At 39.8% G+C, this 26,267-nt stretch overlaps 1 protein-coding gene across 1 annotated transcript; it reads right to left on the bottom strand.

The window, feature by feature from the left end:
• Positions 1-4,657: 4,657 nt before the first annotated feature.
• Positions 4,658-26,003, bottom strand: NAA30 (N-alpha-acetyltransferase 30, NatC catalytic subunit). The gene is made up of 5 exons (XM_059819412.1): positions 25,973-26,003; positions 24,770-25,687; positions 17,132-17,255; positions 15,034-15,089; positions 4,658-7,953 (listed from the first exon to the last, which is right to left on the bottom strand). Exons 2-5 carry the CDS (start codon positions 25,682-25,684, stop codon positions 7,816-7,818), a joined length of 1,233 nt encoding a protein of 410 aa, XP_059675395.1. The 5' UTR covers positions 25,685-25,687; positions 25,973-26,003; the 3' UTR covers positions 4,658-7,815.
• Between the last annotated feature and the right edge of the window lie 264 nt (positions 26,004-26,267).

The following is a 26,267-nucleotide window of genomic DNA, read 5'->3' as shown; positions in this document are numbered from 1 at the left end:
GAAAACTTACTCACAGCAATCTGTTCTTTCAATGTTAGAGCAGGTTGAAAACTAGAAGTTTGCAAAGCTCAAACAGGAGTGGAAGAGGGCTGACGCTGGCAAAAGATCTTTAAAAAACGTTTTTTGAAACCTTTGACTTTTATTTCCACGCTTGGAAGTATTTACTAAGCTCTTTAGCTGGTGAGCAAAAAACCAGGAGAAGTCACTTCCAGGATCTGCAAAAGAAAAAGGGTTCTTTCTGTAGGTTTCAAAATGTTCCTGAGATTTTGACGCTGGAAAAGTTTTCAGAGCGCACTTCTTCCGAAGGACTTTCCAAGAATGCATAGTTTAAGCAAAACAATCTCACAGAGAACTACAGAACTCCTGTCGACAGACAGAAAAGCTATTTCTACACAGACAGAGCCAAAACATTGAAGTTTTAAGCTTCAATAAATGTATTTTTGGTGTATTTTGGTAAGATATATGGGATTGAGTATTCTGAGACAATACAGCAGCCACTAAATGCAGTCCCTTAACAGGGTGCTCAACGCCAGGTAGCACCTATGCAGATGCCTTCTACGTATTCCACTTATTAGCTTATATGTGAAACTGTTCGAGCGATGCTTGGTTCATCGACAGCCCAGAGATTGCCAGCTTTTCAATTTTCACTTCAATAAAACAACAAACCCCCAAGGAGAACACTTTCTCTCTTTAATCATATCCAGCCCTGTTTTCTGTAGTGATGAACTTCTTTTCCAGCTTCAAGAGCAATTTTTTGAATGTCACTTTCAGATAGCAAGATAAAAATCCCTGCTATTTGCAGAAAAGGACTCCAACTGCCATTTGCGGCTTAAACTGCTTCCCAATTTATTTATTTTTTTGAGGCTGTTTATATTTTCAGACAGCCCAGCTCACTCATCCTCAACAAGCTCAGTTTAGAACTGCAAAAATACACTCTGTGCCAGCCGTGAGAGAGACTTTGGACCTAAGGCAACCGAAAGGCTCCTGGATCAAGTCATCTGTGTAAAAAAAAAAATGGGAAAAAATAAAAATAAAAATCACATTTTCTGGTTAATTTTATCACTGAACAGCAGCATTAGCTATGGATGGGGCAAGCCCTTAATTTGGCAAAGGCAGCTTTGCACACCTGAAACTGCCATTTATTCCCTGGAAAGCTGCAGGACCCTCAGATCAGCATGTCGCTGCATGGAGAAGGGGGATGAGAAAGGAGATCCTGAATTTGGCTGAAGAGCAGCTGGTTTTCTTCTTAATATAATTAGCTCCTCCAGCAAGCCCTTATGCTTTGAGTCAATGAGGTTGAAGCACACTTAGCTCAATTCAGAAGTGACACATCAACCACTTTCATCAAATGCATCAAACTCGGAGGGCTCATTTGTTTGTTCTTTCCAATATTAAAGACTAATTTTGATGTAGTCTAAGAGCCTTTTCCAGTGCAACCATCCCCGGGGAGGGAGCCGTGGCAACACGAGAGTATTCAATTAGCTGTCTGCTCTAAATTACTCATGGAAAGGAGCGCGTTCACGTGGACAGAACATGTATTTTCAAAGAGCTATCTGGAAGGGGGTCGCACGGCTAACGGTTTCGGCCCCCTCCTTTATGACATCAGTAATAATTCTAGCTTTGCATAAAGCTTTCTTACGTTGGCAAAGCTGCTCAGTCACCCACTTTTTCAACCTTCATCTTTATTGGCATTTTACAAACAACAAAAAAGGAAGCAGCAGGTGGTATCTTATTACAGACAGAAACAAGAAAGTAGAAACTAGTTACTATTAAGCTGCCATACTACATCTTTAGCCACTACCTCCTCTTTATCAGCTTCTCCCACTCTCCAGCACCCGGAGAGAAGCATTCACACTTCAGCAGAAATGATTTTTCCTGCTTTTGCATTTATTTTTTTTTTAAAAGAAACCCCAAAACCTCAAGGCATTAGCTGGTGCAAAAAATAGGAAAAATGTCTATCAGGAAAAGTCCAAAAAAACATTTTGGACAATTTTTTTTGTTGCTCTTTGGGTTCAGTTTTGATTGTTGGAGAATTTCTTCGGTCCAGGATGGAACTTCTGGTCGATGCCAAGGTGGAATTTAAATCCGTGACTCCCACATGGAGATTACGTGTTCCAGCCACCTGCAAGGCAATGGCTAAAAATTCAGGGAATCGTTCTCCATCCCTGCTTAAAAGGAAGTCAAATACTGAGATTTAACAAAATCTGAATCTGAGGGGTCGTGTGCGTGCATGTCCCAGGGACCTTAAAATTTCTGAAACAGTCTTAAGACTTTTCAGTACGTTCTTGTTTCTACTCAGGTTTTTTAAAACCAAGAAGATCTCTCATTTCCTACTCAAATCACCGAAAAACAAGGAATCATCAACCTAAGGCCTGTGGGTAATACAAATATATACGACAAAAGCACGTAGTGACCTGCCCTTGAGCTTTGACAGAAGACTGTGCAGACCATAAATCATACATTGGATTTGACCTTTTTCCTCTCTTATGCAGCTGAAGAAAGATCAATAGGGATTGCTGGCAGTGAGACAGAGGGGATGTTTCTTTTATTTAGCTGTGTTTTCTAAATGATAACAGATGTTCAGCGAAGGAAGAAAACAATTGTACTTCAGCAGTGGATCGCACCAAATGCTATCGCAACAAGGTGCAAGAAATGATCACCATTTAACGAGGCACATTTTAGAAAAACCCAAGGTCAGAAAGCACTTCGTAGTTTGTAACAGGGTATTGCACTCATCTCTCTGACTGCGTGGAAGGAAAGACCCCTGGCCTGGTAGGAAAATACATAGAAAACTCTTGATTATCCCCAGGGCAGCTTCCCTGGCACTGTATTAGAGCAAAGGAGTATTACTGAACGAAAGCGCCACTTGTCCTGCAGAGCCCCAGATCCAAAGTCTACAAATCAAGAGCCTTTTCATCCTCTAATGCCTGCAAAGGTGGAAAGCAGTCCCTGTGAGCTGGTCGTTCCCTGCCCTGCAGTAGCATCGCTCTGTCCTACACTGGTACCCTGGCTGATCTCTCATCTCCAGTATTGGCCATAAAATGGGAACACAGGACCAGTTGCCACAAGGAGATGTCTTGGGAAAAGGAAGGATGGGGCAAGTATACATAGCGGGCGACGTTTCACCCAGTGGTCTCCCAGCTGTTGAGGCTGTTCAGCTCTGGAAGCTTCCTGAGCCTCCTACAGTTTGTCTGCTCAGCATCTCTCAATAGATCCCTCTTTCAAGTATTTGTTCAGTCTCTCCTTGAATCCACCAAAACTGCGGGCATCCACGATTTCCTTTGAAGAGGGCTCACACAGACTTCATTGAAGAGGGACTGTCCTCCTGTGGAGGACATCAAGTCTAGAAGATAAATACTTCATCTGTTCTGAACTCTTTTGCATTTCACTCTTTTTTACCTTACCCTTGAGCCTTACCACGAAGAGCAATGATCAAGAGTGCAGTCACAGTCCTGTCTTCCCCACAGGGAGGCGGATAGCAACGGAAGCAGAAAAGCCTCAGCTTCTTTACCAAAAACCTTTCTGTAGACCTAGAGACATTTCTCTTTTCCCCGTACAAGTCATAGCTCGGGATCCCTCTGCACTGCATATTTAAAGAAATCACAGATTTTTAAAGTGTACATTGGTGGGTAACACATAAATCGCTCGTTCCTAAAAATATACCTAACCAGTCTTGTGTAGTCTGGACTATCTGTGAGAAGACTTCTTATAATTTCACATTAAAGAAAGAAATGCTAGGCTTCTCCAAATTTATTTTAGCCCATGCATACTAACTAGATATACTAGGGCTATAAATACATTGCAGTGCAAGACAAAAAAATAATTTAACCCTTATCTTGCACAGAATTCAATACTTGGAGGAATTGGAGGAGTAAAAAAAGCAGCAGGGCTGTTTGTCACTGGTTTATGACTCGATAAAAAGTTACAATGCAACACCCAGCATCCAGTTCCTGAATTTGGAAAGAAATTTCCCTTTACCTACAACAGTTCCTACTACGAGGAAGTGGTAAAAGGTCTGTGAAGCCTTAATTCGAAATGAACTCTAGCAATCAGATAGCCTAGCTGTGAGGAATCAGAAAAGAAGCTGGAAGAACAAAACACTCGGAGCTGCTGTCAGGCAACCAGCAGTTTCTAGAAGTTGGTTACAACTCTCAGTCTTCTGCACACCTCTTAACAAATGCACAACCAAACACGCACAACGTTTGCTGGCAAATTCTTAGAAAGTTTTAGGAGCCTAAATGTAATTGTAGAGGGAAGAAAGCACAAAGGATTTTCAAAATCCATAGGCTCCCCCCGTACACTATTAAAAGAGATTGTTCTCAGCTTTGCAAGGGCTGCCAGCAGTTCTCAACTCTTGCTTATTCCTACCAAAATAATAAACCCCCCCACCCTTATCTGCCAGGGAAGTCCTGCATGACTACATTAATCATAACTTAATAGACATGAAAAAAGGATCCATTTTAGTTCAGCTATGACACCGATGTTCATAGAAATGTTATTCAGGATGCTTCTAACAGAGGCATGGAAATGAAAATCACGTAACGATAAGCAACTTTCTTGTAAAATTTTTTCCACTCTTTCTCTCTCAAGAATAAGCATGTATTCATATTTTGTAGACAAAGCAAAACAATCATTAGAACATTTCCATTCAAAAGGAAATAGATAAACAACTTAACCATTTATTTGACTGCATTGTATTTAGACAGCTTGTACATTTCATAACCCCACTGTTTTTGTTCTCATCAAAAAGGATAAAGGGACAGAAGAATATAATCCACTCAAAACAGCAGTCCAGTATTTTGAGATACACTTGATATTTTTCATAGATGCCCACCTGATACCTGAACTCCAATATGTTGTAATGTTTATACAAGACCTGTAATTTTTTTAACATAGCACTCAGTTTTAGCAATGTCTTGCAGTGCCCTGAAAAATAGTTTGTGACATACTATGCAATGCCAATTAGATTATGCCTACTTTTCTTGAAGGTGATGAACCTGATCATTTCTTAAAAAACAATATAATGCAAACATCCATACCGACATGTCAGCCAGTAGCAACATTTGGGCAAATTTAAACATAAGAGCGATCGACTCCTTAGTTAGATTTGTCAATGCAAAAGGTGAGGGGGAGAGGACTGTGTTTTAGCAACAGACATGAGAAATAATCAACTTTTCATCACTAGATTTCTTTTGAAAATCTATTTTCACCTCTTTGCAAATTCAGAACTTCCCACTTGATATCCAAATCCCAAGCAACACAGCGAACAAATCTGTTTCTTTTAATACGAACCAACACATACAGCTTCAGCATCTTCCGTAGTGAACTGTGTGTTACACAGCAGCAATATCAGAACCTTTCAGGCGATGTGCTCTTTTAGAAAAAAGTGCCCCTATTTTGCGCAGTATTTTCAAAACGTGCATGGCGACAATTACTTCTTACAATAAACAAACAGAATTGTATTTGAAGTTTGCTCAGAAGCAATGTTTTTGGCAGTGCCTTCATGAAAAGTGATTTCGGCTAACTTCTAAGTCAGCTTTTGAATCTGAAGACACCCACGGCTTAAATATTAACCAATAGAAAACTTGCCTGTCTGGCTTTTCAGTTTTTAAACATCAGCAGACACACAAGATAGCCTAGTTTGCAGTTTGCGATACAAGTCCGACAGCTGCTAACAAGGTATGAAACCTCCCTGATCTGTCTCCTCAGTTCAAGCAAGCCAGAGCAGTCACTACGTCCTGGACCACTGGAACATGGTTGAGAGAAGTCTGTTTTGATTCATTTATTATCAACATCTGACTATGAACAAAACCTCCTGAAAAGCCACCCAGAAAAACTGGCAACCCTGAGGGATCGGCGTAACGTGAACAAAAGGTTTTATCCTGTCACAAGGCAGTAGTGGCAACATACAGGCTCTACGCTGAACTCCATCATGTTCTGTGAATAACAGAACCCAGTTTATAACACTTTGTCTTGGGCATCATTTTAAATATGAGTTTTCTTTACTGAGGGGAACAAACACCCCTCAAAAGCACAAATGGTGTCTACAAGCAGAAAACTCAGAAGGGCCAATTTCCATTAAAAATCTTTATTTTCAAATACAACTCATAATTTGTACATGGTAAGAAATGTCCATCACCATGTGCGACTGGTCTGTGCAAAATAAGGCTTTCCTTTAAATCCAGTTTTCCTGCACAGGGCTCTTTTCCAAATGTTACTGGAGGTAGGGGTTTTGTTGGTTTTGTTTTTAAGTGTACAGTAATTAGCAAAATAAACCCATGACTCAAACCAAACCCTAAAAAAATAACAAAAAAAGTGTAGTAAGGCAAATCTGAAGAGTACGCTCAACTACAGAAGAGCGGATTCACTGAGAGTTCATCCTTTTCACAGATTACATAGGTGCTTCCACAAGTCAACTAATACCTTTTTTTTCCCCCCAAAGTGGAAAAAACCCCCAACTGATTCATAGAACTGGGCTATAATCACACTGAACAAGAAAGCCTAGACACTGTAATTACTGAAAAAAATTGATGGGTATTGGTAAAACCTATGTAAGCCCAATTAAAGGAAAAAAAAAAATAAGAGAAAAACAGAGCAAGAGCAAATGCGAGAAAGAGAGAGAAAGAGAGAGAGAAGTCCTTCCCCGCTGCTTTGATTTTACAGGGAAAAGATCCCCCAGTAATTTAGCTCATGTAAGTTTAGAGAAAATGAGAGCAGCTAAAAATGCATACAATACACCTTGAAATTTATTTCCAGGACCAAGAACCAAAGATTGAAGCATTTTAGAACACTGAAGCAAAGCAATCTGAATCTGAAAAAAAATTGTTACAACTATCTTAAAATAGCTGTTTTTCAGAGCTTCTAGCAATAATTTTGATTAAATAAAATCATACCAATTTACATTAATTTTCTATACCTTCTTTTAAAAGAAGTCCCTCACTCTTTTAATGAAAAAAGTGCATCCAAAACCAGCAGAGTTTTACTGGTGACATCAGGTTCTCTTTTAGCAGCTACTCAAGGTTTTCAAAATAGCTTACACTTCTTGCTATAAGAAAAGAAGGGCCTTCCAAACCCTCGTTTGGGAAAAGTATCCAAATTATAAAAATCTGAAATAATTTATTATCAAATCCAGAATTTAAATAAAAGCAGAAATTTCCTTGCAAAGACAATTGAAGAAAGTAAAAGAATAAAAGCATGCACTCCAAACTTAGAGGTGAAGACAAATATACTTATCTATACAGGCACTGGCAGACGCAATTTAATTGTTACTGTTACTCATTGTAACACACACCCCACCCTACAATACATTTTTTCATTCACTAATCACTGAGGTACCAATATTTAAGAATGGAAAATTCAATATTGAAAAATAAAACCTAAAATTGAAGCCTTTTTCCAGAAAACTATGGCAATTTTTGTATGAAATGTTAGTATACTTATAGAATTTTACAATCTACATTGGCTTTTTTCTGGAACCAAAAGTCATGTTCCACATACAGGTTCTTTGATAAAATGTTCACTGTGTATTTAATACAGTCAGTAGACTTGCAAATGAATGAACATATCTTGGCTATCAACTGGCACATCTTGCTGGTACCAAAAAGAACTCGAAGTTTGAAACAATCGGTTTTAATTCTGAACAAATGCGCCATGCCAAAGTGCAACAAATATGTGCGACACTCAATGAGACACTGACAGAAAGAGCTGCATGGAAATTACTAAGTCCACCTGCAAAGCAATTTTGTACAAATTGCTTGCATGCAAAGGACAACTCTGCGCTGTTGGGACGTCAGTTGCTTGATGGGATGGTTTCTTTTAACGCAGCCATAGTTTAAGACGCAGTGCATCAACTCCATTTAAATAGTATCTGAACAGCCTCTTGTCTCGCACAAAACCAAGGTTTTCATAAAGTTTCAAAGCAGACTTATTTGTGATTTCTGTTTCCAATACAACCTTTAAGGAGAAAAAAAAGAAAAAAGCATATCATATTAGAAAGCAGTCGCAAGTACATGACTACCAAACCAACTTCAAAGTTTTTATTTAAAGGTACACTTGTTAGCAATGAGCAGAATTAATTTTTTCTTGTCCTGAATTATTCAGGCAAACCCTCTCCATTCCCACATTTAAAAAAAAAGGCAGTTAATCAACAATTGTAATTGTCAACAACTTTCATTCATATCAAGATTTTAGTTCTTTGCTGTAAATAGTATCTCAACTCATTACCTAATAGCTAGGGTAAAAAAAAACCAACCAAAAAAACCCCAAACAACCCTGGCCTCCCAACATCTACCCCCCCACCCCCTAAAAAAAAAAAAGAAAAAAAGAAAAAAAATCCACCTATCAAACAGGTTAGGGTCCAAAACATACTTTGAGTTTTGAATGAGCAACTGAACTTTTGCATATCACAAGAACTTGGCACATGAGGTTTTGTTTAGTCATTTAATATCTCTGACCTCTAACTCAATAGATCTAGACCTAGACACAAGCTTCAGCATTCTACGACTAGCTGTCAGACCCCATGTTTCCAACGAATATTTGTGCTCAACACAAGTATCCCAAACTCAAATCAGAGTGCACACCGGGAAGAAAGAGCGGCTTTTTCCATCGTTTTCCCCCCTGTGTTGCCAAGACCCCAGCTGCAGGAAGACCTGTCATAAATAGCTCAGACCAAACCCAAGTGTAAGAGTCGTCCAAATTAAGCAAAGACTAAAATTATCCTAGAAGTTTCAAGTACAGGCAAAAAACTACACTGGCGTTAACAAGAAGTTAAATACAAAACTGCAAAGCTCTGGCATACCTGGTAAGCTGTGCACCCACTCCACATGATAAAAACTTGTTTTGCCTCTTTACTGTTGTCCAACTCAATTACTTAAGGATTCTGCTATTAAGGACGGATCATGGATGCACAAGAACACAGGCTGAACTATAAGCTGACTAGACTACGTACAGTCCCATGACAACGTAGGTTCCTATATCACACAAGAGCTGATGGACACTGTAGAAAGACCATATAGTGAAAATACAGCCTAAGCAATTTCTGCAGCAAACCAGTGATCATTGACAGTGTTAAGTCCACACTAATGGCTATTTCTAAACCAGCATTTAATACCCACTCTGTCTAGTTAGAACTATATACATAAAACTCCCCTAGTCCAAAAAAAGTCATCTACCCCACCTCAAAATCCAGGACTCCCTTCTCCTCCAATAAAAAGCAGAAAAACTGGTTAACAGCCCCCCACCTCCTTAAAACCAGGAACAAAATATTAGCCTGTATTTGTAGAGCAGTTTAAGTCAATCTACTTTAGGGACTCTGTGGCCCCGCTGCCTTCAGGCTTGCATTTCCATTCTCCCTCACCTCTTCTGCCAGCTCGCTAGGCTTATTGCCGAGCTACTTCAAAAAGCAACCTGGTAGAAAACCTTTCCTTTTTCACTCCATCAAGTTTGTTTCCTGCAGTCTGAGGAGTGGCTGAGCCAATGTAAATGAGGAAGACAGGCAGCAGTTAGACTGGTCGCCTTCAATAAGATTTAAAAATCCATTTAATGCATATATTTGACCATTACTCAAGTTTCAAGCCACTCTAACTACATTCCAATGGGTAATTCCCCCTGCACTTCTCAATGTAAGACTGTTGAAAGAACAGTAAACCTGGGGCTAACAACCCAATGAACAACATAAGACTTAGAAGTAGTTCGTTTCCAAAATGGAATTAAGGGTCACACATTAAAATATTAGTAGTCAGAGTTCTTAAATTACAGCAGGACAGTCTGTTGCACCTGCACACTTAAGACAAGCTAATTCAATTCTTATTTTTATGGCAAGAATTAGAGATTGGATTTCTCTAGTTGGCACCACGTAGAATACTACTATCAAGTCTTGTAACTTGATCGAGTACTCTTAATGTCCTTAATCCATTAAAATGGGTAACTATTAATTTATAGCAAATTATGGAAGTGCAATAGTTTTCCTGAAGAGTGCTACTTCCTACACAATTACGTGCATTGTACAACTTCTTAATTCAAACTAACACAAAGCATTATGCCAAAGAGGGAATCTGACCCACAGTGCAGGAGACTATTATTTGAACTGTAGCTACAAATGGCATTCACCCTCACAAAAGTTTAGTAACCTGGCAGAGTGATATAACAAGTCTGTATTCAACTGCAAGCTTGCACATCTTGCAATGCTAAAAGACTTCCAACACTGCAGATCATTGAATTTAAGGGAGTGGTTAAATGTTGAAATTCAGGTTTGTTGGAATCCCACTACCTGAGTGAATGCTCATCTTTAAAGCAAATGCAAGAGATTTGCTCTGGTATTTCTAAGGAAGACTCAGCACAATGAAAAATAATTCCCTGATCTCAACATATTGCATTGATCTCAAAGGGCTAAAGACATGTTTCTATTATCTAAAAACAAAACACAGTCGTATTTTATCCAAATTTCATTAGCTTTGTTTTGTGAAGGATTCATCTCTTCCTGTGTGAGATTTTCAATCAAGCCCCAAACCTTCAATCATTACATTTATTATTCTGGTCTCATAGGGTCTATTTTATTGTACACATATGCCTGTTAAATCCTCTAATAACATAATCACATCCTCCCTTGGAGACCAGAAAAGGTCTGATTGGATTTAACAGCATTTTCTGCACAAGTTGCAACCTTCTGAAGGCTATTACTTTCTCTTACATCTTAAATTTCATAAACCTAACATTTTATGTCAACTCTAATTTTAGCTGGGTTTAGAAGCCAGAAATCTTCTATAATGAGAGCGGAGTGCAATGTTTCTTGTTATTACGTTTTCATACCTAGAATTTATTCCTAAACTGAAGGAAAACAGAGAGGTCAAGCTTTCTTGCTTCTTCAGTTCAAACTCTGAATGAACTCAAGTTTAGAAACCAAGTCATCGAATGAGTACATCCAAACCAAATAAGCGAATGAAAAAAGTACTCTCTTGGCACCAACAGAAGAGGTTGCTATTCTTACAAGTAAGTCTGGCGTATCATCAGACTCAAGTTATGCGTGCTTGTCCAGTGTCCTTAATCAGTTTAAGTGCCTTAACTTTTAAAGAAAGGTAGTCCACAAAATATAACACTTCATAACTTAGATGATTTGTAGATTAAGAAAAAGCTAAGGTGTCAAGAGTTTGATAATTTCAAATAGGATTATATAAAAATATACATTTAATTTTTACAAATGTGGTACTGAATTAAAAGGACACACCTACTGGTGTGGTCAAAACCCCCCACTTTAAGTCACCCTAAAGTTTCAATGGAAATTCTTATGAGAAGTTGCAATTCCTTTTCACATTCTACATTTTGCTTAAAAAAAGCCCTTATAACTCCCACTTACTAGAGTCTTATTTTGATTAGTTACCAGTTACATGGTTCGTTATTTCAGTAATACAAAGTGAATGAATCGTATACAGATTACTTACAGTCATTTGTTACAGATGGAAAACCTACAGATGAATGAACAACTCCTCCTTTCTAATTGTGATTAAGGGATGTCACAGTTCCACATGAAGGTCTTAAGCAGTACAATTTTTGAAAATTGCTTGTCAGTAAAAACTAAGCAAATGTACAAAAACCAGCCAGACACCCAGCTTGCTGATGCTAGCACATACTTTCCTTTTTTACACTGGAAGAAAAATCTCTTCAAAACTTTGGAGATAGGAGCAAAACTATTCACCTTCACCTGATTCGCTTCCATAGTTCACATTTTCTATGCAACCAGCCCATAAAGTTAGTCTAAATCATTGTGACTTATTGGAAACTCAGGGCATTATAATCTTGAAAACCTTCAGTTCACTACCCCAAATATGAGAATTAATTAACATCAAATGCCTGAGAAAGTCACCAAGGTAAAAAAAGAAATGAAAAAGAAAAATCAAAAGATCCCTCAAGTTTTGTAATGCTATATCCAGACACTCTAGTTCAAAGCATGCTGTTGGGTACTTTCTTCAGGCTTGAAGGTTATTTCTAGTTCAACCACCCACCCCCAACATCAGATCACTTCCCTCGTTTCTATTCTAATGTAGGCCACGGCCAGCTCCTCCCCTCCACACAGATTCCATTCCAGCCAATTCACTTCTTCACTTACTCATCCCACAGCTTCCACAGGCTGAGAAACAACCTCTGGCTGGAAGGGTATTGCCTCTCAGCTTTAAAGCATGGCACATAGCATAAACTACTTCTTAGGCAGCTGGCTGACCACAGAAGCTTGCACTGTAAATCACCTGTTCCATAGGCTTGGCTTAGTTTATTCCCACTAAATTAGCTTACAGGAAAAAAAAGTTTCCTTAATCAATAAAATATTACAGCATACTTCGAAATCCCAACACATCAGTAGTGATTTTTCAAGATTTCAATCTATGGTGTTGTATAAATCCTTTATTTTTCAGGACTCAATGTTGATGCTTCAAAAGTCCAATCTAAGTTACTTTGAAAAGTAACACACTGAACAAAACATTTATCAGCTTATATGCCACAAGTTATTAAAATTAAGTACATTTACTGCATCTATTCCATAGTTAGATTGACAGAAAGAGTTTCCAAGCAGCCTTTGGAAATTTTTCATGACACCCACAGCTGCATATTCATGTTTTTAATCCTATTCCAAGCAAGTTTCAGAAAATAGCATTTTTTTGAATTGCATTTCATCTTACATCAAGTAGCAGCATCTTTTTATTTTCATCATGCTTCTGATTTTATTAAGGGATGTAGAAAAATATCTGAAGAGCAGCAGAGATGATTAAACTATTTACACATGTCACAAAGACAAATTACTGTCATGCACTGCTTCATGTTTGATCAGCTCTAGGCATCGATTAGACAGCCAGAAACTGTTCTCCCAACAACCGCTGTAAAAACTGGCGAGGGTCTGTCTTGGCTCTGTCGGACAGAGCTTTTAATGGGTGGCTAGTTGGATTTTTCAGATTCTGGTCATGACTGAAAACTCGGCAATCCACCATGTGGTACAAGTAACCAACATAATTACTTTGTACCATGTATATCTGGAAGAAGCCTACACTTGATGGCAAAAAAAAAAGAAGAAAACATGAAAACATTGGCTATTTGGTATTTGGTTGTAGATAACCTGTACGTGAAAAGGAAAAACATAAAATATATCAGATCAGTGTAGGTATGCCCCTGCTGGCCAGTGTAGAAAGTCAGAAATATACTCTGCTTATGCTCCACGTTGCCCAGACATAATAAGCTCCTATTTCAAAATTCTGTGCCAGTACAAGACTTAGCTGATGCAAAAGCCCCCAAGAACCAGGGAATAATTAGTTCAGAATCATCATCCCACAAACACGGTTACACAGTTTCTAAACTGGAACTGAAACATGCCTGCACCCGTCTAGCACACACTTCAAGGAGCTCGAATTGTAGCGCCTTCGATTAAAGAGGGATGGCAGTAGTCTCTGAAAAACGCCCTCTGCACTTAGTACAAAGCATTTATACAGCACCATAGATGAAAATCTGTGATTAAGACTTAATGAGGTCTCACTGAAGACTAGCCTGCAATCCTTATCACATTTATTTCATTTTTACAAAGATAAAAAAACCAGTAAGAAGGACTCTTGGACTAATATTACAGCGGTAGAAAAAAAGAAAGACACAGGAGAGATCATTATGTGTATACCTGTTATATAGTCCAATTTAGAAATGAAGTTACATAAGAAGTAGTACACAAACACTCATAAATCATATGGTAACTACTGCAACTCTGGTAGCTTGAATAGAAATAGCCAGTTCTACTACTGACTATAACAGTTGGCAATTCACTTCTCTGCATCTCAATTCTCCAACTGCGATGTGAATAGTGTGATACCATTCCTCAAATATTTTTAATTTTTTTTTTTTAATCTTGACTACTCTAGCAATGGCAAATGAATTCAAGACCATAGTGGAAAGCAATGGAAAAAACAAACAAACAAACTTTTCTTGATTAGTTCAATGTAGCAAGTAGTAAAACAGATGACAGAAAAGCATATTACATATGATCATAGAAAAAACAAGCCAAAACAAAGAACTTAAAGAATGCAGAATCATAGAATCATATATGCAGGGATGCTGCCAGAGGCTTAACACAACAAGTAGAAAACATAAACAGAGTATGTGCCAGAAGTCCTGGGACACAAATTGTAGTTTTGCATAAGAAACTTCACCACGCTGCAGTAGGACAATTGAGGGAGCAGTTGAAACGAGATAACAGAGAGATTAAAGGATCATTAACTATGACACACTGAAATGACACAGCACTCGCATATCAGGAACAAGCTAACAATTGCATTGTATCAAGCAGATGAAAGTTAAAGGGACAGATAACAGGGTTAAGCAGGATGGATGTAGGGAGAGTTCCTCACAAGTTAAACATGGCACATAAAGATAGTTGCTTTGTATATATGTGTGTGTGTATATATATATAAAAATATATAAAAAAAGTAGGGACTGTAATATGCCAAAAGGAAAGACTGATAACATATAGGCCAGATAAAGTTTGACAGTGATTCAGTCACTTTCCTCCCAAGTTTTCACTGACATGCTAAATCATGAGAGTTCTGTTAGTGCTTCGTAATACAGTTATTCACTGTCAGGATAGCCTGACGACTTGCTGTGATAAAACCATATTCTGCAATACTACAGCACATACTGTTCCAGTATCTCTGTGTATTCTGAAGGTATGGAAGTATTACACACAACATGCAAGTTACACTGGTCAGTAGCACCTTAAACTAGTGTTTGGAGGAAAGTGTGCCTGCAACCAAAGGCTGAGGCAGCTTTGCAAAGTAAAACAAAACCTGAAACACTGAATTTGATTCCTTATCACAAATTTCAAAAAACCTTCTCCTACTTGTGCCATACATTTTTCTGAGGTTATTTTTCCTTTTATTTTAAAAGGAATAGCTTCTTACCAACCCACTCCCCACCTAAAAAAAGTCCTGTAGAAGAAAAACCTGTGAAATGAATCCACATATAGGAGAATGCAAACCATTTACATTATGAAAGTTTTTGATTATAAAATCTTACCTCATCACAATCTCCTTCAACCATAGCATAAATAGCTTTCTTAACCAAGTTTGTACCTGAAATATAGATTTCAGTAAGTGTCAGAGTCGCAATGCAAAAGATGCTAGTTTATATATTACTAACATGTGCTGCCTACATGACATGACACCTGGGGAAAGCAGGGAGGAAAGAAAGAAAAAGAAAGAAACAAACAAGAAGTTGCAGTCAAGTTGCAGTCTCAAGTTTGAACATTAAAATAATCCATAAAGTTATCCAGAGACTCAGCTTGAGCGCAAGATTCTTCTAAACACAAGGATATTAGAAACAGGCTTCTATGTTTAACATAGTGTTATATATAGCCTTCCAAGATATGATTCATTCCTTTTTGTTGCATTTAAAGTCAAAATCTGCTGGCATGTACTTGAAGGACATTCATCTTCCAAGGGAATTTCCTCTTACTAAAACAAATACTTCTATTAGTAACAGAACTTATGAAACCACTTTTCTTGTGGCTCGCTCCCATTTGGATTTGCTAGTATCTAAGAATATAGTTGAAGCCCATCCCTTCCCCTCAGTCAAGCATTAATTTAATTCTTTATCATTATTTTTCATCTCTTTCACAACAGTTCTACAAATGTAATATCCCTACCTGTCTGTAGAATTGGGGTGAAATGGAAAGTTGATTTCAAAGTTATTAGTGGAAAAAACTGCTGTTCAATGAAATTGCATAAATCTCACTTCCATAAGAAGGCTAAGGAAAAGGAAAAAAAACCCCAAGGAATCTAGAGAATGTTTTAAAGTATTCTCAAAACTTTAATTGATTAAGATTTTCATTGAACGTACAACAAAACTGTACTACATTTAAAACCAATCTTCAGATTAACAGCATACTTTGAGGAACAGCAAGGTGGCAAGCGTAGGAAAAAGTCAACATACATAATGCTAAAGTAAGCAAGGCTTTAAATGTAAATTCTATTTATATAATTCTAAAATAATGAACTGACTAAAGTGAGGAAAAATCTTGCAGAGATCTTCATAACAACAGCATTAGTTCTTATTTACTTATGAATCCAAGCACCTGCAATTAAATTATGGCAGGCTCCTTCGTGACTCGGCTAAAAGGAAAAGAGAGACAGTGATTTCTCAGTATCCTCTTCCCTCTGCTCCACTACAGAAACCAACAAAGGCTTCAGAATTGCACTGAAGGAAAAAAAAAAAAAAATCCGCACGTGCTTGAATAGTCATGGCAATATGTAGTGCTTCAAGTATTTTGGAGGTGTTTGGTTTTTTTGAAGAGAACAAACACAAGGGTACCATTCTGCAATGTATCACCATATTTTTCCATTGCAAGTATTTTTCTGTCTTTAATTACAAAAGTTGAATGAGTGAAGCACATTTCTAGCCTTTAAAGCTGATGTCTACATTTGAAGTTAAAAATGTTACAAAATGTAATTTCACAATAACCAACACAAAAAAATTAAGTTCCATAAGAACAGATCTTTAATTAAGCCAACTAGAATAACTGGTGTTGGAATGAAAATCCCTTCATCAGGGCAAAACTGATCAACAAGGGAGGGCAAACTCCCTGCCGAGAGTGATTTCTTTTATCATGTAACTTCCCAACAAAACAGATCTCCGTTTCAGTCATTCAAGTAGTGAAACACAACTATTTTTTTTCACTTATTAATACAACAATGAGCTACATACAGTCTCCCCAACGGGCGATATAAGCATAATTGATAGGGGAAAGCCAAGGGATAAGTTCACTGAAAAAAGATAGACTGAACATAACATAGAAATACGGTGATGAGGGCACATATAAAAACGCAAAGCAATTCCCACTGTTGCTATCTGACAGTGGTAACAGGCAGAGGTAAGGGGCTGCTGACTGCTTTTCTTTTTAGCTTTATCGTATCCCAGATGTAAATCTCATAGGGCATTTCAGGTTATTTTAACAAAATAAAAGAAGCCTCTAGGGAGCTTGTGTGGTCGAGTAAGGCAGGGAAGACAGACAAACCACCACATCTAGAAGTTCAGTTCTGCTTAAATCTTTATGACAGCTACAGTTATCCCAACTAAAGGATTTAAGTAAGAAGTAACAAAAAAAGGCTATTCTTACCAATTCCTTTTCTTCTGTATTTGGAATCCACTGCTAACATGGCTATATAACCTCTGCGGAACATCTTTTTGTGCATATCCAGCTTGCAGACGATGGCACCTACACACTCCTCACCTACCATGGCCTTAAAGACAAACATACACGTATGCATTCTCAGTTTGTGATCTACAGTGCTACCAAAAGTAGTAAACCAGTTAATTTTAAGTGACACAGCCACACAAAATTTGTTTGCAAAGCTATTAAAAAAAACCTAAATAAATTTTAAAAACTTCTCCAAAAGAATAAATAAGATTAAAGGACTCTTATTTCTTTATTACATTCAAATAAAGTTACAGTCAATTAACAACCAATGAATTGTCCTGGAGAGAACCACAGTATTATTCCATGAAGTCTACAGGCAAAAACACGTGTGATAGGAAGGGGGGGGTGGGGGGGGGGGTGGGGGTGGGCAGGGGGGCAGGAGGAAAAAAGAGACCAGGTTAAGGGATAAATCACCCTTTCACATGGGCTGCCGCAGAGGAGAAAAGTCCATTCCTGTTTTACAGTGATCTGAATTTTCATGTACAAGGGCTGTGGTAGATAACATGCCTAATTTTTGTCAGGTTTTAATGCCAAGGCCACAATGGATCAGAGAAAAATGTTGCTGTCTTTAATCTTTAGAAACTGCCATTTTCAGTCATATGGCACCCAAAGAACAAATAAAAAAGCACACAGTTAATTTCACACGTTTTAACTATTCAGAGATTTAATTTGTTAAGAGCTATGCACTGACAGTTAATCCCAATGGTATTGTCACAAATAGCGTGGTCAAGGAGACGTGGTTATTCTGAAATAGTAAGAAAAAAAAACACCACACAAAGAAAAGAACCCAACTCCACCCCAAACACTTATCGAACCACTTGCACAACCACTGTGTTCACCAAAATTTTACCATGAAATACATTAGAGAAAAAGCGTAAGAAAAACTAAGTCATATGTTAAATGAAGGATTAGGCAGCATGAGAGATTAATGACATTATAACCTGCAGCAGTAAAATTCAATAATGCTCCAGAGTAGGATAGCATTCAAGGGGAGAATGAATTACTATTCATTCAGGGAAGACTGACAGAGATAAAAAAGAAACTCATAATTGTACGTATGGCTACATAAGTGGATCCACAGACTTTGATTGACCTGTATCTGCAGGGGGGAACTAGCCTTTGGCTCAAGCGTAGCAACTAAACGGGGACTACAGCACATGACTGGCACAAGCATGTGCTGGCACAAGTGCTTCTGGATAATCCAAATTTACACCAGCAAGACATGTCAAATGAAAAGGCCTTGCCAGAGCCAGTATTGCCAGGCCTCAGTGCAGCCCACCTGTAAACCCAGTGCTCGCTTCTCCAAAGTCTATGGTCTATACTCCATAGTCTCCAACCACCTGAACCTTTTTGTATACAGCTTGTAGGCTAAGACTCTATGGACAGAAGATTCATTCATGCGGATCATATTGCAGGCAGAGACCCACAGTTTTTTCGCCTCAAGAAGAATGTCTTCTAGCATCTCTACCTGGATGATGGGTTATTAACCAAGTTAGTTGTCAACCAGGAGCTGTATCAAAGGTGAAATGAAGCAACTCAAAATGTACGAGCTGCAGTTCCAAGCTCAATGATACAGCGTGATCCTAACACCATTTCTAATACAGTTTAAGCTCATCAGGCAAATTTAATTATTGCTAAGTTTTTATTTGGCAGGAAAACACATTTTTTTAGCAGTATCCAAGAACAACCCTGAACAATCTAAACAAGTGGTTTTTAAAACAACGAACAAAAACTGTAGCATGATCTAAATGGACTGAAATACACAGCCTCTAAGCAGTCTTTCATTTGTTCTAAAACACAGTTTATTTCATAGAAAAGAAAAGCTGTACTTCTACTAAAACTGTGTATGCAAAGTGTCAGCTCAAGGCAAGTTCCGCATCTCGGCTCAAACCTGAGAAAACCAGGGAGTTAAATAAAGAGTATCATCAGACAGACTGTTCATAACATTGCTATAATTATGCAGAGTACCTAGATGTAATCTTATACCTCACTAAAAAAAAAGCACACCACAAACTAGCATGTTATAGTTATGCTTTGCCCTGAAGTGAACACGTGCAAATTGTTGATCGTAATAGTCATGCAGAGAATTTTTAAGGTTTGGTTTTTGTTTTTTTTTTTTAAACACACTTCAAGAGTAGTGACGTTCTAGACATTGCATTATCTGTGTTCTTTCTTGTTTAGGGCACTTTTCAGAAAAGTTATGTTCATGAATCATATATTTAAACCGCTAAATGAAGAACAAAGAATTTTGTTTCAGTGATCAAAGCAGCAAATACCCACTGGTTTTACCACTGTTGCCAGAATGCTGAATAAAGTATGACTTTGTTACAAGTTCCCCAAACACTTAAATCTATTTCTCTGTCTTCAGGCAGGTAAGCCTGCCAGCTAATATACGGTTGTTCCACTTACAGAGGGAGGGCTGCATTTCCACCTCAATTTGAGGGTTTTTGTTGCCTTTCCTCTCCTTTCTCCTTCTCTCCAACCTTATCTAAAGCTGGAAATGAACCTAAAATGTGATGTAAAACTTTGTAATTTAATTCCCTGGAGAAGGCGAAACTGTAAACAAAAAAACCCAGAATGAAATAGGGAGAGTGGAGAGGACAGAGAAAAAGAAGTTCCCACACAAGACCATTTCTGAAAAGACACTCATGGGCCAAATTTTCTTTTCAGGTACATGACAGTAATTCCAAACATACAAGTTTCTACAAACAGAATTCAGCCCATGTTACTATTATAAACCCCACAGAGTACTATAAGATTTACTTCAATCGTAAGTCTTTAGCATGATTAACATACATAAATTCAAATCCAACATTTGCATCAACTTTGTTCTTATGAATAAGTTTAAATGCTTACAACAAACTAGATTTTAGTATCTTCGTATTGCAACCATGTATTGCTAGAAGAGTTAGCATGGAAATGTCTGTAAATCAGCAAGAACATTACTTTTCACAAAATTAAACAATTGTCATTAATTACATTAGTAAAGATGGCATTAAGTCTGTCAGCCACAGCCTGAATATGCATTTTATACCCAGATCCTGTGACATTTGTTCCCATTTATAGAAGATTAAAACAACCAACTAGCTCCTGAAAAAGAAATATTTTGCGATTCAAATGCAGTAGAACCTGCACTACTGCAATACAGCTTCCCTTTTGCACATGCACAAAAATCCATCCCAAAGTATCACAGAAACAGCTCTGTATGAATCCTTTGGCTTACATTTAGCAATCACGTTATTGAATGCCATTAGAGGATACATTTAGGCTAATGGTTTTAACCTAAAGTCTGGCAGTTCCGTCAGAGCTCTTCACGATACTGGTCAAATCACTAAGTCGCTCTGTTTCCACTCTGTGAAACTGGACACAAGTAATTCCCTCCTGTGCAAAGGCATTGCCAGAATAACTACACTAGCTGTTGTTAACGTACTCAGATGCTGCAATGACTGAAGTTTTCACAAAGCCTCTGATGGTGAGAAGTAGCACAGCAAGCCTGTATCTAAAACCAGGATCATTCCTAAGAGGAAACTGGAATACAGAGAGAGTTTGCAAATTGGTAATGGATGTTATAGAATTTCTTCCTACGTCTGCCATGAGGCTAGGAAGACTTCCCAGACAGTTTCCTAACTATTCTGGTTCTTCTTTTATGCCCCAAGTTTTCCACAACTGAAAAACAGGGATGATGTCCCAACATGAAGTACGCTTAGACTCTTGACTAAAATCCAATTAAGAAAAAAAACAAAAAGGCAAAGCATTAGTATAAAACAAGACCTTAACTGCAGTCATATAGGATTTACAACACATCTAAAACCACTTACACGGAGCTAATAGGTTCTTTTTAAACTTGTGAAAGTTTAAATTATAAATGCTGCTATAGCTAGTGGCAAATTTAAGAACCCAATAAAAGCACGAATTTTCCAGATTTTTCTTAAAAGGCAGCTGAGTGGTGCAGTATTGTGAATTACAGGAGAGGTTACAACACTCAGCCAGAACTCTGCTTTCATTACATCTTGTCTTATCCAAACTTTGGCACAGAGCAAGGTTTCCTAAGCACACCTCTCCCACGCTAAAGTATTTTGAAAAAAATTTTCTGAAATATTTAATGTATCAGTTCTAAATGGAAGTTTTAGAACTTTAACACTGCTAAGACTAGAAGCTGCAAAAACACTTTAAAAGGAAGCTACAACTTTGAAAATACATTTACAATCCATATGGGGACAAAACTGTAGCAATGCTTAAAAATGCTTCACAAGAAACAAAAGATACCCCTTTCCTCTGTCATTTTTTGACAGAGGAGTGGTTATCATAGGACATTTGAAGAGAAACTGGGCTGACAGAGCTCCTGGGAATAAGTAAAAATGAGGCATTTACAGGGCATCCACACCTAGCACACAGTGCGAACCTGCTCTTCCAAAGACAGGCGACACCTGAGTTTAAGCAGACAGTTGCAGTTTATGGAGAAGAAGGTTACTACCTTGCAACAGCTCAGTCAGATAACGCTGCAGTGTAACACATCAGAACTGACCATCAAGTATTCCCAACTTGTTACCCCTTAAAGTCAAGAAGACAGTTACACAGATGAATCTGACATGAAAATGAAGAGGTTCTGAAGATTCCTAGTATCTCCAGGTCCTTTTAAAGCGGAATATGAACTTCTTTTTTGAATGTACAGTTAGGAAGTGGTTTGATACAGCAAAATCACGCTAGTGACTAGTTAGGATTGGTCCTATGCCTTCCCTCTAGCTGTGCATTCTCACCTCTTCCCTTGCACCAACATAGGTGCCTGTGACATCCTACTACGAATATGTTTGGAGCCTTAAACCAACAGAAACCTGACCCTAAAACATATACACACATACACACACAAAGACACACTCATATGGTGGTGGTGGGAGGGCTATCTTACCTTCCCAAATCAGAGAAACACAAGGGTTGGCACAAGCCAGGAAGAGGTAGTGGAACAGAAAGGAAAAGCAAGCAGCCCTTTTGATTGCATTAGCCATTAGAGCAACGGTGCACCTTGGGAAGGCCAAGCCAAAACTCGGCAAGTTTCAAACCCATGAGATATTCATCATCAGGAATAATGATGCCCCCAGAAAACAGCTCTGCATTGTCAGGTATCCAAAATACTAGATAGCAAAATTATGGCGTTTAAGGTGGTTTACTGAATAAATATCAGCAAGGGACAATTGCTGATCATTTACGGAAAATACACATCCCATCTTCAAATTTAAAGGGTGTTAGTACTTTCCCCTTACATGTTGAGAAAGGGAAAGGAGCCCATGACAGTGCAATGAAGACAGGGGAGTATGCATTGGAAGATTTTAAAAATGGTGATGGTGAAATTCAGTAAAGAAATTGATTGAATCACTACAGGTATTTTTTCAAATACAATCAAATTGCAGTCTAACCCCTCTCCCCAAGACCACTCAAAACCTGAAACCAGAAGGCGGTGAGGCCACAAGGCATTAGCGACAAATGATTCTGTGAGATCAGGCACTGTGCTTCTGTTCACCATACTGACACTGTTCTTGCTAATTGGAATATGCAGTCCCTGACTGAAGATAAATATTTTAAAGAGACTTATTAGATAGAAGTAGTTCAGGAATCCATTAACTGCAGGAACAAATTAAATTTTATAGAACAGAAAGTCTTCAAGACAACCTCTAAAAAACAAACCTTAAAAATACTAAAACCAGCCACAAAAAACACCCATCAAATTTGACTCAACATACTGCAAGAGCTTCAAATTAAGTAGACAACAATTTGCTAACAGCTTTAGACATTCATAGCCGCATATTCATCTCTACAGTTTTATGTACTTTACATTGTTCCACCCTTCAAAAAAATGGCAAATTGAGTAGAATCACACAGAGTTCAAGTAAAGTTTTGTTGATTCTTCAAGGCTATTAAAAAAAGAAGCCGTCACTACAAAATAAGCTTAAGACACTTTCTTTTACTTGAGTGGTATCTCATTCTTTGAATGCACTTGTTAAAAATGAATATTAGAAATCATCTGTTTTAGTGCTCTGTCAAACAACTTGCCATTGCTCTTTTCATAACAAAATTCTCAAGTTAATCCCCGACAAAAAAATAAAGATTTAAAGTCTAAACAGATGCACTGTGATCTAATAGTATCCAACATTGCCTTGGCATTACCAGTGATACACTTGATGCTGAAAGTATGGACATTTGTAGTTCACAAGCATTTCTTTTCAGCATGAGGTAAATCAGTCACACACATAGCATTTGGCTTTGATCAGCATCCTTTTAATGGCAAACATGACTTTGCATCAAACAATGTTGTCAAATATTTTTTTATTTCTATTCTGTTCCAGAAGGTAATGCTTTGCTCAACTTCCTATAATCCTACTGTATTCCCTCTTCAGGGTTTTAAGAAGCACAGTTCTGAAAATCCTCCTATGAATCATATAGATCCGGCTATAAATTATACCAGACCCTAAACCAAGAACATTCAGGAAGTTTAAGGCCAGATGGATTCCATTAGTCTCACCTCCTGTACTCAGATCCTATTAAAATTTTTACAGAAATACTCCTGAATTGAGGGATGACTTGGCTCTGGCTAAATCATACCTTTCAGAGAGGTGCCCAGCCTTGATTAAAACATCAAGGGAGAAGAATTCATCATTTGCCTTAGCAAGGAAGTGCCATACACTCCCACAAATGTTCTGTTTTGCAGACGTTAAGTTTTCTTATGAGTAAATCAAACACAGCTAAGCTCCCACTATGCACATATACCCCTCTGGCCAACTTATTGTCAGTTTCATATACCTGTGGACTGATTATCATCCTAAAAGCATGCTTTTCAACTGAGACACAAGTTCTTCCATAAGAAGTGCTAAACGTTTAGAAAGACAGGATGACAGCAAAATCAATCTTTTCAATAGTGCAGTAGGAAGAATATAAAACTAAATACATTGTTAGTACAGCAAGACAATCTAAGCAGCACAAGAACTTCTGCATGCAGTATACACAATCACAACTGTAAGAAGCAATACAGTTGTACTTGTTTTTTTCAAAGCTAGTAGATCAAAAAGTCTACAAAACCTTTAACAGTGTCTCTCCACGCATCACTGAACATTTATACACTAGCCACGCTGAAGTCTGTTTTAAAACCATTGTGCAAGAATTACTAAGCACTTAGAAGACAGTAGTGGACTAAGCACTTTCTTTTTTAAATACAAACCTAGGAACTGAGACAGAATGATAAGATGAGCTACCAAAGGTCACAAAAGTCAATGTCAAAACCAAGATCAGAAGCCTTGAATTCCTGGATCCAAGCCCTGTGCTCAAACCCTTTCCCCACCACTTAAAACATACATTAACAAATGTAGGAACTTCAGGCATATGTTTTACTTATATGGGCACAGGTCACAAAGGGACTTAATTAGGAAGACAGGTACTTCCAAAAAAGCTTGGCCTTATCCACAAAATTATTATTAGGAGTATTTCCACAAATGTCAACCCTTTAATCCTCTCCTCCCCGACCCCAAACCACTCCCAATTCCTGCCCTCCCTGCCCCCTCCGGCACTTACCAAAAAGCAAAGTTGTGGCCAGTTGTGGATAAAATACCTATATGTGTAAATGGAGTAGGGTTCAGACAGATCTTTGGTGATCAGTCTCATGATATCGGGCATCTGCAGCTCTGACTCATATCGGACGTATCGTATCGTTAGGTCCTCCTCGGGCTGAGAGTCCGTTCCCGAGCCTTTCAAACTGCAAGCTGCTGCTAAGGACCTGGAGAGTAGCAGCAGGGACTCCTCCTCCTCCCCTCCTTCATCCCCCTCCTCCTGCTCTTCCTCCTCCAAGCCAGTCCCTCCTGCCAGTCCATTGCGGGCTGCAGTCTTAGCAGCAGTTGTAGTTGTGGCAGCAGGCTGGCTCCTGTCCCCTGTTGCTGCTGGGGGAGAAGGAGGAGGAGAGGGTGCAGTCCTTCCCTGGGGAGGGAGGTGGTTGGTAAGGGGGGATGAGCACGGTGCTGTGGTCGGGGGCGATGACGGCTGCTGCTGTCCGGAGCCCATTGTTTTGCTGGCTCGCTTGTTCTCCAGCCCCTCGGGGGCTGCCCCTGCCTCCGAGCTGAGGATCTTGCTCTTGAGGGAGGCCCGCAGGTGCCGCAGCTCGGGGCTGATGAGGCCGTTGAGCTGGTGGTTGTGGTGCGGGGGATGGTGGTGGTGGTGGAAGCGGTGCTGCTGCGGCCCCCCCTTGCCGCCGTCGCTGCCTCCTCCTCCTCCTCGCTGCTGCTGCTCCCGTCCGCCCGCGGGTCCCTCCTCTTCCTCCTCCTCTTCGGCCTCCTCGTCCTGGGCCCCGGTGCAGGCGGCGGCGGCAGCAGAGGAGGTGGAAGAGGAGGAGGAGGAGGAAGCAGCCCCCCCTCCTCCTCCTCCTCCGGGGAAGGGGGAGAGCGTGTCCCCCTGCGGGGAGAGGACGCTGCTAGGCCCCGGCGGTACCTCGGCCATATCCTACGGGAGAGACCGACACAAACCCACCGAGGAGGAGGGCGTCAGACGAGACGGGGGCGAGGGGGGGAGGCGGCGGCCTCACGGGCCGCGGTCGGGCGGTGTGGGGGGGGCACGAACAAAGGCAGAGACGGTGCCCGGGCCCCGCCTCGCTGCCCCGCCGCCGCCTCTTCCTGCTGTCCCGCTCCCCCCGCCGCCGCCGCCGGGGCCCTTGCCCGGTCCCTTGAGGGCCCCGGGCGGCCACCCGCCGCCGCCGCGGCCTCCCCGCCCGCCGCCGCGGCCACTCACCCCCGCGTCTCCTCAGCGCCGCGGCTCCCACTCTCCGCTCATCCAGCGGCCGCCAAGCGCGGCCGCCGCTGCCGTAACCCGTGGCCAAGTTTCCTGTCAGTCTTTACGACACTTCCTCCCTTGGCGGCGCGGCCTAGCGACGGCGGGGCGGGGCGGGGCGGCCTCGCGCTGGGCCCGGGCGGGACGGGGGCGCTGGCGGGGCCCGGCCGCCCTCACGCTGCCGGCCCGGCCTGGACCTGCCGCCCGGAGCCCGGCGTCTTTGCCCCGCAGGGTCCTGCCGCCCCCGCTGGCCAGC

This window comes from Gavia stellata, chromosome 7 (genome assembly GCF_030936135.1).
Source record: "Gavia stellata isolate bGavSte3 chromosome 7, bGavSte3.hap2, whole genome shotgun sequence".
In the NCBI taxonomy this organism is placed as follows: domain Eukaryota; kingdom Metazoa; phylum Chordata; class Aves; order Gaviiformes; family Gaviidae; genus Gavia; species Gavia stellata.
Note: the sequence above shows the minus strand (reverse complement) of the source record. Positions and strands in the feature narration are given on the sequence as shown.